General features: G+C 42.6%; 1 protein-coding gene across 1 annotated transcript in view; it reads right to left on the minus strand.

Moving 5' to 3' along the window:
* Positions 1 to 19,511, minus strand: part of MPHOSPH9 (M-phase phosphoprotein 9) — an 855,600-nt gene that overhangs the window by 282,556 nt on the left and 553,533 nt on the right. The window contains exon 15 of the mRNA XM_053699773.1: positions 3,083 to 3,184. Coding sequence (XP_053555748.1) covers positions 3,083 to 3,184 — 102 coding nt within the window. The remainder of the gene's footprint in view (positions 1 to 3,082; positions 3,185 to 19,511) is intronic.

Genomic DNA, 19,511 nt, shown 5'->3' on the forward strand with positions numbered 1-19,511 from the left:
TCTCTGCAAGGGTTACTGGCAGATTACTCTGGACCCGGAATCTATTCCGAAGTCGGCATTCATCACCCCTTTTGGCCTGTACCAGTTTAAGAGTATGCAGTTTGGGATGAAGAATGCTCCGGTGTTTCAGAGGATGGCAGATCGCCTCCTAGATGGCCTCCAGGATTATGCCTCTGCATACCTGGATGACATTGCGATCTACAGCGATACCTGGGAGGAAAACTTGGTTCAACTAGGTACCGTCTTGGACCGCATCAGGGCTGTGGCTCTGACTCTGAAGTCAGACAAGGGCAAAGTAGGGAGATCGGAGGTCCAGTACCTTGGACACCGAGTGGGCTGTGGGAAGCAGAGGCCAGAGCCGGCCAAGATTGAGGCAGTCGCTAACTGGCCAACCCCCAAAACCAAGACCCAAGTCCTGGCTTTTCTTGGCACTGCAGGGTACTACTGCAAGTTTGTCCCCAACTACAGCACCCTGGCCAAACCCCTGAAAACACTTACCCCGGCAAGTCCTGTAGTGCCCTGAGTGTGAGGCTGCCTTTCAGCATTAGTTTCTGCCCCTATCCTGGCCGCTCCTAACCCATTCAAAAGCTTTTGAGTCCATAAAGATGCCTCCATGTTCGGGTTGGGAGCAGTGCTGAGCCAGGTGGATGAGGAGGACCGCGAGCACCCTGTAGCCAGCCTACATCAGCCGAAAACTACTGCCTAGGGAAGTGGGCTATGCGGCAGTGTAGTGTTTGGCACTGGTGTGGGCTCTCAAGAAATTGCAACCTTACTTGTACAGAAGGTCTTTTTCAGTTCTCACGAACTACAATCTCCTGGTATGGCTTAATAGGGTTTCCAGGGACAATGGATGCCTGTTGCGGTAGAGCTTAGCCTCGCAGCCATTTAACTTCACAATTCAGTATCAGCCAGTAAATAGTAACGGTAGTGCAGATGGCCTCTACTTGCAAACTGAATTGGAATGACATCATAGGACAGCCCCAAGCTAACCATTCAGGATCTAGCTGGGTCTGCTGTACTGCAAGGGGGAAGCACTGTCACGGATACCAGGCTGCCAGGACAACCCCTTCCATATTTGGATAACTGTGTTTTCCACCAATTCCCGTTTGTTTGTTACAGTGTTTGAACTTTTCCCTGAAAGAGCTGATCACTACCCCGCATTGCCCCTTCCGGCCTTGGCAAGTCCCAGCCGAAATCTTATGGAACTATTCGCCGGCTGGGATAGCTAGAGATACCCGCTGGACTTTAACCTAGGTCGCTTCCGAAGCCCTTTGCTCAAGAGCTCCGCTCTTCTGGGGACTTGTCATACCTTTGATGGGCATGGGTTGGGGTGATTACTAAGGGGGAACTCACTCAGGAACCTGGGGTTCTGACACCCAACTGTTCCTGAGTAACTTTGCCTGGCTACCGCTCCGGCCCCCAGCCACGGATCATGACGCTTTTTGGACTGGGACATCTAGGGGCCCGTAGCTCTCCAACTGTACCCTGGAATAGCCGCTGCTCCCTTGAGATCACCACAAAAATATGACATAGCTATTATGGGATCTCTATGTGCCTATGGAGGCGCAAGCCTGTCTGGAGGGACAGTGCTCTCTTGATCAGATAAAGCAAATGTGTATATAAGCTGTGTGTTTGTCTCAATAAAGGCTGTTCGTGTTTCACCTTAATGCTGGTCTCGTCTGTTTATTAGGGTTGGCTATTTGCTATAATCACTTTCGTCTACAGCTACAAGTTCCAGGGTAAAGAAGGTTCTTTTGGCGGAGATACCCAGTCGGGGTATCCGGAGTCCGTCACAAATGTTAAAAACATTACAGTACGATCCGAAAAGGAGCAACTAATACACTACAATGATAGGTTCATAATAAATGAATGGCAGGTAAATAAACTAACAAAGACCAAGAAAGGATATACAAAGACAAAGACTATCCCCATAGTGATTGCAATATTCATCTTATTAAGATATTAGAAAATCTATAAAATAATGAATGGGGACATCTAAGCACACAAAATATGCATATCAGCTGATAAAAGGTTGCACACAACATATAAGTTTAGCCAATAACAACATAAATCAAGATACATATTAAATGGTCCCAAGAAGGATTAATACTGAACGCAACATGATAAGACACTAATAAGTAGAAACGTAAGGTGATCGTGAAAATCACACTGCAATCACAATCATAAAACAAAAATAAAAATGTCAAAAACATATGAATGAAACTAATAAAGTAAACACGATTAGCCTATCACAACAATTTGGAAATGTTGCTGCAGCCCTCATTGGTTTATGCAACGAATACATCATAAGCATAGTGATTGGCAAGAACCAAACATATTACAACATCATCAACCAATGATCAAAAAAACAACTTTACAAGATGGACCCAAACTGAATAAAAGAGAAGGGATTTAAGATAATATAAAAACACACAAATCCAGCCGGCGCATTCCCCTCCGAGGAAGTGTTATGTGAAATGCGCACGAAAGCATAGTCTGTCTTTTTAATATAGCTTACCATGTTGATTTAATATGATAAACAACTGTTTTGCTGTGTAGGAATAGAAATATAGAGTAAAAGTAATTTCGGCTCCCGCTATAGAAGGAGCTTAGCCGTAGACAGAAGTAGACTCATAATATAATTTTAGAAATCACAGATCCTGTCATAGCAGGAGCCTACAACTTTGGCATTATTTACATATTATTCACCTCAGCAGCAGACACCACTTTAATCAAATTAAAGAGTTCAAGTGATTTTAAAGCAAGTGTGTGAGTGTGAGTGTGTGTGTGTGTGAGAAGCATCTGGCTGGTTATTGATTTAATAAATTAGTATGGGAGTGTGTGATTATTCTTTAAAGATACAACTGCACTAAAACATAATATAAAATTAAGGGCAATCTTTCTTGTGCTATTTGCATTTTGGTAAAAAGTATTCAAATGTCTCACAAATAAGTAAGTAAATAATTTAAGAATCTTAGAAAATTATTCAAAAGTGCAACATCCCTCATAATACTTAAACTTAGAAATATTTCTATATGCTGCCTTCATAGAATGTGAGACATAAAAAATAAATCTAACTCACCTAGAACTGGATTGCCACAATCTACCTTCAGCAATATGACGCAGTTTATTCATATTTTCATGCTCCACTTGTTTGATCTGTGATTCCAGTTTTGAGATGGTTCTACATCAAACAGAAACACAAAGCAGCAAATTATTTTATAATCATTTGCTTTTCATTAAGCTACACATTAGCACAAGTTTCAAGAAGAATATATGCAATTTCTACATGGATAAACCTCTAATCACAGGCAATAAAAAATACTTTGCCAAAGCCATAATTTTTACCATGGTAATAAAGATATTCCAATTATATTTTGAAAATATACCCCTAGTATTACCATTCACAAATATCAGCATAACTTCTGGGCAATCTGGCATCCACAATCCTTTACTCTTGGGAATTACTCTTCTCTACCACTAGGAGGAAGAGAAGATTCCATAACCCCAAGAGCCCTATCAAATCCCTCCCACCTCACACATACCTCAGTCTAACGTATAGCCAAGCATGTGAGGTAAGAAAAAGGAATGAGACATACAAGGACAGGGTAAAAAAAATTCTAACCCCAGAAAAACACACGGGTGGGGTCTTATGGACTCACAACCATGAAAGAAATGTATTTATAAGGTAAGCATAAATTATGTTCTCGTTCATACAGGTCGTGAGAGTCCACAATCGTTTATTTCTTGGGAACTAATCTTTTTTCACTGATAGAATAAATCCACAACCACAATACATTTTTAATGCACTTAATATAAGCAAACAGGTGAAAAAATCAAACTCAGCCAACTGCATGAAGAACCTTTCTACCAAATGTTGCTTCAGAAGATGCAAAAACATAAAAATGGTAGAATTTAAGTATGCAAAGAAGAACAAGTAGCTGCCTTGCAAATCCGGTCAAACAAAGCCTCATTCTTAAAAGCCCAAAAAGTGGCAACTGACCTAGTAGAATGAGCAGTAATCCGCTGTGGGTGAGGCTGACCTGCCTCCAAATAAGCTTTGTGAATCAAAAGTTTTATTCAAGAGGCTAAAGAAAACAGAATTTATGCTTACCTGATAAATTACTTTCTCTTACGGTGTATCCAGTCCACGGATTCATCCTTACTTGTGGGATATTCTCAATCCCTACAGGAAGTGGCAAAGAGAGCACACAGCAGAGCTGTCCATATAGCTCCCCTCAGGCTCCGCCCCCCCAGTCATTCGACCGACGGTTAGGAGAAAAAGGAGAAACTATAGGGTGCAGTGGTGACTGTAGTTTTAGAAAAATAAATTTGAACCTGACTTAATTGCCAGGGCGGGCCGTGGACTGGAAACACCGTAAGAGAAAGTAATTTATCAGGTAAGCATAAATTCTGTTTTCTCTTACATGGTGTATCCAGTCCACGGATTCATCCTTACTTGTGGGATACCAATACCAAAGCTTTAGGACACGGATGAAGGGAGGGAACAAGTCAGGTAACCTAAACGGAAGGCACCACTGTTTGCAAAACCTTTCTCCCAAAAATAGCCTCCGAAGAAGCAAAAGTATCGAATTTGTAAAATTTGGCAAATGTATGCAGTGAAGACCAAGTCGCTGCCTTACAAATCTGTTCAACAGAAGCCTCATTCTTGAAAGCCCATGTGGAAGCCACAGCCCTAGTGGAATGAGCTGTAATTCGTTCAGGAGGCTGCTGTCCAGCAGTCTAATAAGCCAAACGGATGATGCTTTTCAGCCAGAAGGAAAGAGAGGTAGCAGTCCCCTTCTGACCTCTCCTCTTACCAGAATAGACAACAAACAAAGATGATGTTTATCTGAAATCTTTAGTTGTCTTTAAATAGAATTTTAAGGCCCGAACCACATCAAGATTGTGTAACAGTCGTTCCTTCTTAGAAACTGGATTAGGACACAGAGAAGGAACAATAATTTCCTGGTTAATATTCTTATTAGAAACCACTTTTGGAAGGAAACCAGGTTTGGTACGCAAAACAACCTTATCTGCATGGAACACCAGATAGGGTGAAGTACACTGCAAAGCAGACAATTCAGAAACTCTTCTAGCAGAAGAAATAGCTACCAAAAACAAAACCTTCCAAGATAATAACTTAATATCTATGGAATGTAAAGGTTCAAACGGAACCCCTTGAAGAACTGAAAGAACTAAGTTTAGACTCCATGGAGGAGCCACTGGTTTGTAAACAGGCTTGATTCTAAGTAAGGCCTGCGCAAACGCCTGAACATCTGGTACAGCTGCCAGACGCTTGTGTAACAGGATAGACAGAGCAGATATCTGTCCCTTTAAGGAACTAGCTGACAAACCTTTCTCCAATCCTTCTTGGAGAAAAGACAATATCCTTGGAATCTTAACCTTACTCCACGAGTGACCCTTGGATTCACACCAACAAAGATATTTCCGCCATATCATATGGTAAATTTTCCTGGTGACAGGCTTTCTGGCATGGATCAGAGTATCTATCACTGATTCAGAGAACCAACGCTTAGCTACAATTAAGCGTTCAATCTCCAAGCAGTCAGTTGCAGAGAAACTAGATTTGGATGCTTGAATGGACCTTGAATTAGAAGATCCTGCCTCGATGGCAGTCTCCATGGTGGAACCGATGACATGTCCACTAGGTCTGCATACCAAGTCCTGCGTGGCCACGCAGGCGCTATCAGAATTACCGAAGCCTTCTCCTGTTTGATTCTGGCTACTAGCCGAGGGAGAAGAGGAAACTGTGGAAGACATAAGCTAGACTGAATGACCAAGGCGCTACTAAAGCATCTATCAATGCCGCCTTGGGATCCCTGGATCTGGATCCGTAAAGGGGAAGTTTGGTGTTCTGACGGGACGCCATCAGATCCAATTCTGGAATGCCCCATAGATGGGTCAGCTGAGCAAAAACCTCCGGGTGGAGTTCCCACTCCCCCAGATGGAAAATCTGACGACTCAGAAAAATCCGCCTCCCAGTTGTCTACTCCTGGGATGTGAATTGCAGATAGATGGCAGGAGTGATCCTCCGCCCAATTGATGATCTTGGTTACTTCCTTCATCGCTAGGGAACTCTTTGTTCCCCCCTGATGATTGATGTACGCTACAGTGGTGACTGGAATCTGATGAATTTGGCCTCCGCTAGTTGAGGCCACGCCTGGAGCGTATTGAATATCGCTCTCAGTTCAAAAATGTTTATCGGGAGAAGAGATTCTTCCCGAGACCATAGACCCTGAGCTTTCAGGGAGTCCCAGACCGCACCCCAGCCTAACAGACTGGCATCGGTCGTGACAATGATCCACTCCGGTCTGCGGAAACTCATTCCCTGGGACAGGTGATCCTGAGACAACCACCAGAGAAGAGAGTCTCTGGTATTCTGGTCCATTTGTATTTGAGGAGACAAATCTGCATAATCCCCATTCCACTGTTTGAGCATGCACAGTTGCAGTGGTCTTAGATGAATTCGGGCAAAAGGGACTACGTCCATTGCCGCAACCATCAAACCAATTACCTCCATGCACTGAGCCACAGAAGGCCGAGGAATGGAATGAAGAACTCGGCAAGTATTCAAAAGCTTTGACTTCCTGACCTCTGTCAGAAAGATTTTCATTTCTACCGAGTCTATTAGTGTTCCCAGGAAGGGAACCCTTGTGAGCGGGGACAGAGAACTTTTTTCTACGTTCACCTTCCACCAAGGTTGTGAGACCTTAGAAAGGCCAGAACTATGTCCGTATGAGCCTTGGCTCTGTGAAAAGACGACGCCTGTATTAAGATGTCGTCTAGGTAAGGTGCTACTGCAATGCCCCGCGGTCTTAGAACCGCTAGAAGGGACCCTAGCACCTATGTGAAAATTCTGGGAGCGGTGGCCAACCCGAAAGGAAGGGCCACGAACTGGTAATGTGTGTCCAGAAAGGCGAACCTTAGGAACTGATGATGATCTTTGTGGATAGGAATATGTAGGTACGCATCCTTTAGATCCACGGTAGTCATATATTGACCTTCCTGGATCATCGGCAAGATTGTCCGAATGGTTTCCATTTTGAAAGATGGAACTCTGAGGAATTTGTTTAGAATTTTTAGATCCAGGATTGGCCTGAAAGTTCCTCCCTTTTTGGGAACTACGAACAGGTTTGAGTAAAATCCCAGTCCTTGTTCTGCAATTGGAACTGGGTGTATCACTCCCATCTTTAGAAGATCTTCGACACAGAGTAAGAACGCCTGTTTCTTTGTCTGGTCTGAAGACAAACGAGAAATGTGGAACCTTCCCCTTGGGGGAGAGTCCTTGAATTCTAGAAGATACCCCTGAGCAACAATTTCTAATGCCCAGGGATCTGGAACGTCTCTTGCCCAAGCCTGAGCAAAGAGAGAAAGTCTGCCCCCTACTAGATCCGGTCCCGGATCGGGGGCTACCCCTTCATGCTGTCTTGGCAGCAGGCGCAGGCTTCTTGGCTTGTTTACCCTTATTCCAGCCCTGCAAGGGTTTCCAGGTTGCTTTAGGCTGGGAAGCCTTATCCTCTTGCTTAGCGGCAGCAGAGGTTGAAGCAGGTCCGCTCCTGAAGTTGCGAAAGGAGCGAAAATTTGCCTTATTTTTGGCCTTAAACGGTCTATCCTGCGGGAGGGCCTGACCCTTCCCCCCAGTGATATCCGCGATAATTTCTTTCAACTCGGGACCAAAAAGGGTCTTTCCCTTGAAAGGAATGTTTAGTAATTTTGTTTTGGACGACACGTCAGCCGACCATGATTTGAGCCAAAGCGTTCTTCGCTCCATAATGGCAAAACCTGAATTTTTCGCCGCTAACTTCGCTAATTGGAAAGCGGCATCAGTGATAAAAGAATTAGCCAGCTTTAAAGCGTGAATTCTATCCATGACTTCGTCATATGAAGTCTCCCTCTGGAGCGACTCCTCCAGCGCCTCAAACCAAAAAGCCGCTGCAGCAGTTACAGGAATAATGCAGGCAATTGGCTGGAGAAGGAAACCTTGCTGAACAAACATTTTCTTCAGCAAACCTTCCAATTTTTTATCCATAGAGTCTTTAAAAGCACAACTGTCTTCTATTGGTATAGTTGTACGCTTAGCAAGTGTTGAAACTGCTCCCTCCACCTTAGAGACCGTCTGCCACGCGTCCCGCCTGGGGTCATTTATGGGGAACATTTTCTTAAAGATAGGGGGGAACAAAAGGTACACCTGGTCTCTCCCACTCCTTAGTCACAATATCCGCCTCCCTCTTTGGGATCGGAAACGCATCAGTGTATACAGGGACCTCTAAAAACCTGTCCATTTTACACAATTTTTCTGGGACCATCACGGGGTCACAATCATCTAGCGTAGCTAAAACCTCCTTAAGCAGGACGCGGAGGTGTTCCAGCTTAAATTTAAATGCTAATGAATCTGACTCTGCCTGCTGAGAAATTTTTCCTGTGTCAGAAATTTCTCCCTCGGACAGACCATCCCTCACTGCCACTTCAGAGTGTTGTGAGGGTACTACAGATAAATCATCCAAAGCTTCTGATTGCTCATCCTCCGTTCTTAAAACTGAGTTATCACGCTTTTTTGGTAAAACTGGCAGTTTGGATAGAAATGCCGCAAGGGAATTATCCATGACTGCTGCTAATTGTTGTAATGTAATAGGGCACAATGCGCTAGAGGTACTAGGCAACGCTTGCGCGGGTGTAACTGGTGTAGACACATGGGGAGAGGAAGGAGGACTATCCTCATTACCTTCCGTTAAAGAATCATCTTCCGTTACCTTCCGTTAAAGTGTCACTGCATGGTCATTAAAATGTTTAGATACCTTAGCACACTTTAAACACAAATGCAATGGGGGTACCGCCATGGCTTTCAAACACATAGAACAAGGTCTATCTGTGGGCTCAGACATGTTAGACAGGCTTAGATAGCACTTAAATACAAAAAAATACATTTTTTGAAAAAACGTTACTGTGCCTTTAAATAATAAAAAGCACCCACTTTTTTACCAAATCTCAAAAAAACATCCGATCTTTATGAAATTTACACCATATGATCCCAATGCTTTGAAAAGATTGCACACCAAGTTTCAAGCCAATTAACCCCTTATTGCCCAAACCGGAGCAAATTGAAGCTGCCACTGGTTTAACACACTACAGCACGATGCCACAGTCTCTACTGTGGTCCTACCTTCCTTGGAGATTAGTTTTGGAACAAAAACAAGCCTCCCTGAAGTCCTTCTGCAATCTCTGGACTCTACATGTGAAGCTGCATGAAGCTGACTTGCAAAACAACTGCGCAACTGAGGCGCGAAAATTAGGCCCTCTCCCTCTTCACTCCGGAGTTGTGGGGCCTTCCTGAGTCAATTTAGGTGTCTAAAATTATGCCAGGCGTAAAAAAACCCTATAAAGTGTTCCAAACATAATAAACACTTGTGCAAACATCAGATTATATTAAAAAATAATCGATTTTCCCCATAACAGTGTCCACCAGTGATTTAAGCCCTTTTAACTAAGCCATCCTTCTATGCTGAGTCTGAGAATATGGCTTACCTTCCCACATGGGGATTTCTGTCAGTCTTCTAGCATTACCAAGTCTTGTTAGAAAAAAAATGACTGAGCATACCTTAAGCAGTTAAGCCTGCAAACTGTTCCCCCCAACTGAAGTTCTCCGGTACTCAACAGTCCTGTGTGGGAACAGCAATGGATTTTAGTTACAACATGCTAAAATCTTTTTCCTCTCAGCAGAAATCTTCATCACTTTCTGCCTCAGAGTAAATAGTACAAACCGGCACTATTTTAAAATAACAAACTCTTGATTGAAGAAATAAAAACTACAAATCTAACACCACATACTCTTTACACTCCCGTGGAGATGCTACTTGTTAGAGCGGCAAAGAGAATGACTGGGGGGGCGGAGCCTGAGGGGAGCTATATGGACAGCTCTGCTGTGTGCTCTCTTTGCCATTTCCTGTAGGGATTGAGAATATCCCACAAGTAAGGATGAATCCGTGGACTGGATACACCATGTAAGAGAAACAGCAAAATACGTCAGACCCTTCCTAGGACCAGAAAAAAGAACAAATAATGCAAAATATATTTTAGAAGCATTCTTAAGATGAGGACACAAAGAAGAAACAACAATCAATCTGCTAATGTTATCTGAAGAAACAACTTTAGGCAAAAATTACGTCTGTAAAACAGCCTCATACTAATGAAAAATCAGATAAGGTGGTTCACAAGAAAGAGCAGAAAACTCAAACTCTTCTAGAAGAAGAAATAGCCAAAAGAAATAACACTTTCTAAGATAGTAGGTTTATGCCCAATTTATGCATAGGTTCAAAAGGAGGAGCCTGCAACACGCTTAACACAGGTTCCAAGATTCCATGGGGGAGAAATAGGCTTGATAACAGGTTTAATATGAATCAGAGCCTGAACACAACTGTGAACATCAGGAAGATTTGCAATCTTTCTGTGGAACACAACTGAAAGAGCAGAAATCTGCCCCTTAAGAGAACTGGCAGATTATCTAGACCATCCTGCAAACACTGAAAAATTCTAGGAAAAAAACATGAAATAAAGACCTTCAAGACCTTGTGATAGATTTTCCTCGTTACAGGCTTATGAGTCTGAATAAGGGTTTCAAGCACAAAATCAGAGAAACCCCTATATCTAAGGACTAAGCATTCAATTCTCATGCCATCAAGTTCAGAGAATTGAGATCCAGGTAGAAAATTGGACCTTGGGACAGAAGGTCTGACGACAGAGGTAGAGGCAAAGGAGGGCAACTGGACATCTGAACAAGATCCGCATACCAAATCCTGCAAGACCAATTTAGGGCAATCAGAATTATAAACTACTTCTCTAGCATAATCTTGGAAATAACTATGTGAAGAAGAACCAGAGGCACAAACAGATAAGATGGCTGAAAAGACCAAGGAACTACTAGAGCATCCACTAACTCTGCATGAGGATCCCTGGACCTCACAAAGTACCTGGGAAGTTTGTTGTTCAGACAAGAGGCTATCAAATCTAATTCTGGAAGATCCCAAAGATCCACAATCTGATTGAACATATCCTGGTGAAGAGACCACTCCCCTGGATGGAGAGATCGATGGCTGAGAAAGTCTGCTTCCCAGTTATTCACTCCTGGAAAATGAATTGCAGAGAACAGACAAGAATTAGCTTCTGCCCACGAAAGAATCCGAGACACCTCCATCATTGCCAGGGAACTGTGAGTTGCCCCTAATGGTTGATATAAGCTACTGCTGTGACATTGTCTGTCTGGAAACGGAGATGAGACTTCCTTTTCACCAAAGTCCAAACTTAAATGGCCTTGAAAATTACACAGGGTTCTAGAACATTGATTGGTTACCTCACCTCTCAAGGATCCCAAACTCCCTGTGCTGTCAGAGACCCCCAGACAGCTCCCCAGCCTGGGAGACTTGCATCTGTAGTGATTACAGTCCAGGTAGGATGAGCAAAAGAAGCCCCCTGAATAATAAACTTAAGATCCTGCCACCAAGTTAAAGACTGACTTGTACTAGGATACAAAAATATCCTTTGAGGCAGCGAGTATAATCCCTGCATCACTGACAAAGAATACAAAGCCGAAGAGGCCTCATGCAAAATTGAGTAAATGGAATTGCAACTGAGGCTGCAATCATGAGACCTAGGATTTCCAAATGCCTGTACAGAAAGGCAAACCTCAGAAACTGGAAATGATCTCTGCAAATAGGAACATGAAAGTAAGCATCCTTTAAATCTATTGTGGACATAAACTGACCTTGCTAAACAAAAGGAAAAATAGTCTGGATAGTTTCCATTCTGAAAGATGGAATCCTTACAAAGCTGTTCAGTGCCTTTAGATCTAGAACTTGTCTACAAGTACTTTCCTTCTGTGGAACAATGAAGAAATTTGGATAAAATAAAATTCCCTGTTCCTGCAAAGGAACTGGAACAATCACTCCCACATCTTCTAAATCTGAGACAGATTGAAGAAAAGCTTGAGTTTTTACAGGATTTCTTGGAATATTGGCCAGGAAAAACCACTCTCTAGGAGGCATTGTTCTAAATCTTATTTGATATCCCTGAGAAACAATAATATGAACCCAGGGATCTGGAACAGACTGAACCAGAGGAACCTTGCTTTTGAGCAGAGGAGTAAGCTTTCTGTTCCATATGCTGACGAAAGGAACGAAAACAATTAGAAGTTTTAGATTTCCCTCTAGATGTTCTGTCTTGAGGAAGAAAAGCCCTTTTACATCCAGTAACAGTAGAAATAATATAATCTAAATCAGAACAAATAAGTTCTTTCTCTGCAAGGAAAGAGAAAATCTAGATTTAGACACAATTTCAGCAGACTAGGATTTAAGCCACAAGGCCCTCCTGGCAAGGACTTCCAAAGACATGCCTTGGACATTAATCTTCATAATATAAAAAACAGCATCACAAATAAAAGAATTGGCACTCGGAATCAAACCCAATAGATTTGCACTAACAAAGTCATCAGAATACCGTTCTGAAAGACTAGACAACCAGTAAGTATATACAGCAAATACATCATTAATAGAAATAGCCGGTATGAGAATATAACCTGCATGGAAAAAGGCGCTTCTATGAAAAGATTCTAACTTTATGTCTAAAGGGTCCAATAGTAGTACGTTTAGCCAGAGTGGAAATGGCCCCAATCCAACTTGGGAACTTTTTACCAGAAATCTAAATTAGCAGTTGGTCAAGGATAACAGAATTTATGCTTACCTGATAAATTACTTTCTCCAACGGTGTGTCCGGTCCACGGCGTCATCCATTACTTGTGGGAAATGTTCTCCCCCACAGGGAAAGGCAAGGAGAGCACACAGCAAGAGCTGTCCATATAGCTCCCCCTCTGGCTCCGCCCCCCAGTCATTCGACCGACGGTTAGGAGAAAAAGGAGAAACTATAGGGTGCCGTGGTGACTGTAGTGTATAAAGAAAAATTTTTTCAACCTGATTAAAAAAACCAGGGCGGGCTGTGGACCGGACACACCGTTGGAGAAAGTAATTTATCAGGTAAGCATAAATTCTGTTTTCTCCAACATTGGTGTGTCCGGTCCACGGCGTCATCCATTACTTGTGGGAACCAATACCAAAGCTTTAGGACACGGATGAAGGGAGGGAGCAAATCAGGTTACCTAAACAGAAGGCACCACGGCTTGCAAAACCTTTCTCCCAAAAACAGCCTCCGAAGAAGCAAAAATATCAAATTTGTAGAATTTGGCAAAAGTGTGCAGAGAAGACCAAGTCGCTGCCTTACATATCTGGTCAACAGAAGCCTCGTTCTTATAGGCCCATGTGGAAGCCACAGCCCTAGTAGAGTGAGCTGTGATACGGTCAGGAGGCTGCCGTCCGGCAGTCTCATAAGCCAAGCCGATAATGCTTTTCAGCCAGAAAGAGAGAGAGGTAGCAGTAGCTTTTTGACCTCTCCTCTTACCAGAGTAAACGACAAACAAGGATGAGGTTTGTCTAAAATCTTTTGTTGCTTCTAAATAGAACTTTAAAGCACAAACAACATCTAAATTGTGTAATAAACGTTCCTTCTTTGAAACTGGATTCGGACACAAAGAAGGAACAACTATTTCCTGGTTGATGTTCTCGTTGGAAACAACTTTTGGAAGAAAACCAGGCTTAGTACGCAAAACAACCTTATCTGAATGGAACACCAGATAGGGTGGATCACACTGCAAAGCAGATAATTCAGAAACTCTTCTAGCAGAAGAAATAGCAACCCCTTGAAGAACTGAAAGAACTAAATTTAGACTCCAAGGAGGAGTGATGGGTCTGTAAACAGGCTTGATTCTAACCAAAGCCTGAACAAAAACTTGTACATCTGGCAAAGCTGCCAGTCGTTTGTGCAACAAGACGGATAATGCAGAAATCTGTCCTTTTAGAGAACTAGCTGACAATCCTTTATCCAAACCTTCTTGGAGAAAGGAGAGAATCTTTGGAATTTTAATCTTACTCCAGGAGAATCCTTTGGATTCACACCAACAGATATATTTTTTCCATATTTTATGGTAAATCCTTCTAGTCACAGGTTTTCTGGCTTGGACCAGAGTATCAATCACAGAATTTGAAAACCCACGCTTGATTTCAAGCGTTCAATTTCCAAGCAGTCAGCTGCAGAGAAACTAGATTGGGATGTTCGAATGGACCTTGTACTAGAAGGTCCTGTCTCAAAGGTAGCTTCCATGGTGGAGCCGATGACATATTCACCAGGTCTGCATACCAAGTCCTGCACGGCCAAGCAGGAGCTATCAGAATCACTGAGGCCTTCTCCTGTTTGATCCTGGCTATGAGCCTGGGGAGGAGAGGAAACGGTGGAAACACATATGCTAGGTTGAACGACCAAGGCGCCACTAATGCATCCACTAGAGTCGCCTTGGGATCCCTGGATCTGGACCCGTAGCAAGGAATCTTGAAGTTCTGATGGGACGCCATTAGATCCATGTCTGGAATGCCCCATAATTGGGTTAACTGAGCAAAGACCTCCGGATGGAGTTCCCACTCCCCCGGATGGAAAGTCTGACGACTCAAATAGTCCGCCTCCCAGTTGTCTACTCCTGGGATGTGAATAGCAGATAGATGGCAGGAGTGATTCTCTGCCCATTGGATTATCTTGGTTACTTCCTTCATCGCTAGGGAACTCTTTGTTCCCCCCTGATGATTGATGTACGCAACAGTCGTTATGTTGTCAGACAAATCTTATGAACCTGGCTTCCGCTAGCTGAGGCCAAGCCAGGAGCGCATTGAATATAGCTCTTAGTTCCAAAATGTTTATCGGGAGAAGCGACTCTTCCCGCGACCATAGGCCCTGAGCTTTCAGAGAGTCCCAGACCGCGCCCCACCCCAAGAGGCTGGCGTCGGTCGTGACGATGACCCACTCCGGTCTGCGGAAACTCATTCCCTGAGACAGGTTATCCTGGGTCAACCACCAGAGAAGTGAGTCCCTGGTTACCTGGATGCTACTTGTTCAGAGCGGCAAGGAGAATGACTGGGGGGCGGAGCCAGAGGGGGAGCTATATGGACAGCTCTTGCTGTGTGCTCTCCTTGCCTTTCCCTGTGGGGGAGAACATTTCCCACAAGTAATGGATGACGCCGTGGACCGGACACACCAATGTTGGAGAAATTACTTTTTTTTTTTTTTTTTTATAATCAGCTTTATTTGGAAAAAAAAGGAAATACAAAGGGAGGAGACGCAGCTCCATAAAACAGACATAGGCTGATTCATTTTTAAGGGAAAATAAAACATAAATAAAACACAACATTATATTGGCACAACATCTCAAAATGTTAAGCTGTCCATAGGTGTGTCTGCTACATGTGGGCAAGATTATCCGTGTAATTGTGGTGTTAAAAACAAGTAAACATCCAAACAACAAACTATTGTAACATTTCCAAACCTATCTGCTACGGACTCTTGTCTCTATTGCGTTAAGGCTTAAAACTCAAAAGTTAAGTGTTAAGTGTTACCTGGAGCGTCAGATTTCTAGTTCCCATGCAACTCAATGAAGTGTGTGTGGAGAGTCTCCCTCACTTCCTTCTTTCTTACTTCCTCAATATAGTGCCCCCACAAAGCAGACATTTCTGCGTAAATATGTATCGTGTTTTGGTTTAAATAGTGGTTTTCTTCTAATGCTAATAATTCCGTAGTCTTATGGAACCACATTTGTTTATGGGGAATGTCTGCACTCTTCCAGTTTTTTGCTATTAAAATTTTTACGCTGTTTGTCATGATAGTGAATAATTTCGAGTTGGGTTTGTATTTTATAGGAGGTGGTTTATTCAAAAGCCAGAATAAAGGGTACAGTGGGAATTGGGATTCTAGAATATGTTCAATTTCTGTGATAATTTGTCTCCAGAATGTCTGGAGCCTGGGTGTTGAGTGAGGAAGTGATGAACCCTATAATATGTGTACCAATTTTTAAAGCAGGTGAATCCCAAAGACACCAAATTCTCTTGAGTCAGTACTTTCTCATCATTTGTAAGGAGGTGTATTGGGAGATCTTGCAATTTCACATATGTCGTGTTTTGGATCTCAGGAGTAATATTAAAATTCCCGTTAGTCATTAATGATGTCAAAGGTGATGGTACGGAGGAAATATGAGGATATTGCATAAGCGACTCGCGCCATACCTGAAAGGTTTCGATTAAAATCGGGTTTGTAGTAATAGAGCTAATCCCAACCCTGTCGTTAGACCAGCACAAAGGATATTACTTTTTAAACCTTGCAAAAGGAGTAAAACAATTACCTGGCTTAGACCATTCCCTAGATGATATGTCAGAGACAGCATAAGGCATTAGGAAAAACACAGGGAGATTAACAAATGAATTTAAACGATTACAAGGCTTATCATCAAAAACTTTTGGATCTTTAACCCCTAAAGTAATTAAGAACTCCTTTAAATGAGAACAAATATGTTCAACTTTAAGCAAAAAAAGAAAATAATTAAAGGGGCAGTCAACACCAGAATTTTTGTTGTTTAAAAAGATAGATAATGCCTTCATTACCCATTCCCCAGTTTTGCATAACCGACACAGTTATAATAATACACGTTTTACCTCTGGGATTACCTTGTATCTAAGCCTCTGCAGACTGCCTCCTTATTTCAGTTCTTTTGACAGACTTGCATTTTAGCCAATGAGTGCTCAATCCTCAGTAAATTCACGTGCGTGTGCTAAATGTTATCTATATGAAACACATGAACTAATTCCCTCTAGTGGTGAAAAACTATTCAGATTAGAGGTGGCATTCAAGGTCTAAGAAATTAACACATGAACCTCCTAAATTTAGCTTTCAACTAAGAATACCAAGAGAACAAAGCAAAATTGGTGATAAGAATAAATTGGAAAGTTGATTAAAATTACATGCCCTATTTGAATCATGAAAGTTTTTTTTGGACTTGACTGTCCCTTTAAGTTTCAACATCAGATGAGGAATCCCCATCCCCAGAGGAAACTTCACCATCTGAAGAACCCCCCAGTATAACTGGTCTTAGGGCACATAGCACTTGTAGAATGTAAAATCTGAACTGAGCTTTTACGCATATTTGAAGGTGGGAGAGCAGCCAAGGCTTTCTTACAATAAGCACACATAAGAATGGTAGAAAGGTGTTCAGGAGACTCAGTTTCTTGGGTAGATTTAAGGACAGAATCCTGCTGCTCCATTATAGCATACGGCAAGGCAATGCAATAAACACTAAAACCCCCTTATAAAAAGGAAAGCGCGCTAAGCCAAACTGAAAAACAAAGCAGGAGAATTAAACATTAAATCCGAGGACAGAAAAAAATGCTTCTCAGAGTGTGCAAAGAAAACTGACAACTAAAAAGGAGATTCTGCTACCAAAACCCGACGTGCGCATAACCGTGCAAACCCGATGTGCGCAAAGCGTTGCACGGGTAAACTTTACAAAGACTAAAGGGAAGTGTGCTAACCCGACAGTCATAAACTAAAAACTAAAGGGCATTGCGGTAACCCGGCGTGTGCAACTATGATGCCTGAAAAACTAAGTGTGCTGAAAAGGAAATGTATGCTTACCTGATAAATGTATTTCTTTTACGATACGACGAGTCCACGGATTTCATCCTTACTTGTGAGATTACTCCTCCTGTTTAGCAGGAAGTAGCAAAGAGCACCACAGCAGAGCTGTATATAGCTCCTCCCTTCCCTCCCACCTCCAGTCATTCGACCAAAGTTAGGAAGAGAAAGGAAAAGCTAAGGTGCAGAGGTGACTGAAGTTTAACAAAAAGAAAAACCTGTCTTAGAAAAACAGGGTGGGTCGTGGACTCGTCGAATCGTAAACACATAATTTATGCTTACCTGATAAATTCCTTTCTTCTGTAGTGTGATCAGTCCACGGGTCATCATTACTTCTGGGATATTACTCCTCCCCAACAGGAAGTGCAAGAGGATTCACCCAGCAGAGCTGCATATAGCTCCTCCCCTCTACGTCACTCCCAGTCATTCGACCAAGGACCAACGAGAAAGGAAAAGCCAAGGGTGAAGTGGTGACTGGAGTATAAATTAAAAAATATTTACCTGCCTTAAAAACAGGGCGGGCCGTGGACTGATCACACTACAGAAGAAAGGAATTTATCAGGTAAGCATAAATTATGTTTTCTTCTGTTAAGTGTGATCAGTCCACGGGTCATCATTACTTCTGGGATACCAATACCAAAGCAAAAGTACACGGATGACGGGAGGGATAGGCAGGCTCTTTATACAGAAGGAACCACTGCCTGAAGAACCTTTCTCCCAAAAATAGCCTCCGATGAAGCAAAAGTGTCAAATTTGTAAAATTTGGAAAAAGTATGAAGCGAAGACCAAGTTGCAGCCTTGCAAATCTGTTCAACAGAGGCCTCATTCTTGAAGGCCCAAGTGGAAGCCACAGCTCTAGTAGAATGAGCTGTAATTCTTTCAGGAGGCTGCTGTCCAGCAGTCTCATAAGCTAAACGAATTATGCTACGAAGCCAAAAAGAAAGAGAGGTAGCGGAAGCTTTTTGACCTCTCCTCTGCCCAGAGTAAATGACAAACAGAGAAGACGTTTGTCGAAATTCCTTAGTTGCCTGTAAGTAAAATTTTAGAGCACGGACTACATCCAGGTTGTGCAGTAGACGTTCCTTCTTTGAAGAAGGATTTGGGCATAAAGAAGGAACAACAATCTCTTGATTGATATTCCTGTTAGTAACTACCTTAGGTAAGAACCCAGGTTTAGTACGCAGGACTACCTTATCCGAATGAAAAATCAAATAAGGAGAATCACAATGTAAGGCTGATAATTCAGAGACTCTTCGAGCCGAGGAAATAGCCATTAAAAATAGAACTTTCCAAGATAACAACTTTATATCAATGGAATGAAGGGGTTCAAACGGAACGCCCTGTAAAACATTAAGAACAAGGTTTAAACTCCATGGTGGAGCAACAGTTTTAAACACAGGCTTAATCCTGGCCAAAGCCTGACAAAAAGCCTGGACGTCAGGAACTTCTGACAGACGTTTGTGTAACAGAATGGACAGAGCTGAGATCTGTCCCTTTAATGAACTAGCAGATAAACCCTTTTCTAAACCTTCTTGTAGAAAAGACAATATCCTAGGAATCCTAACCTTACTCCAAGAGTAACCTTTGGATTCACACCAATATAGGTATTTACGCCATATCTTATGGTAAATCTTTCTGGTAACAGGTTTCCTAGCCTGTATTAAGGTATCAATAACTGACTCAGAAAACCCACGTCTTGATAAAATCAAGCGTTCAATTTCCAAGCAGTCAGCTTCAGAGAAGTTAGATTTTGATGTTTGAAGGGACCCTGTATCAGAAGGTCCTGTTTTAGAGGTAGAGACCAAGGTGGACAGGATGACATGTCCACCAGGTCTGCATACCAAGTCCTGCGTGGCCACGCAGGTGCTATTAGAATCACTGATGCTCTCTCTTGTTTGATTCTGGCAATCAATCGAGGAAGCAACGGGAAGGGTGGAAACACG

Source organism: Bombina bombina, chromosome 2 (assembly GCF_027579735.1).
Source record: "Bombina bombina isolate aBomBom1 chromosome 2, aBomBom1.pri, whole genome shotgun sequence".
In the NCBI taxonomy this organism is placed as follows: domain Eukaryota; kingdom Metazoa; phylum Chordata; class Amphibia; order Anura; family Bombinatoridae; genus Bombina; species Bombina bombina.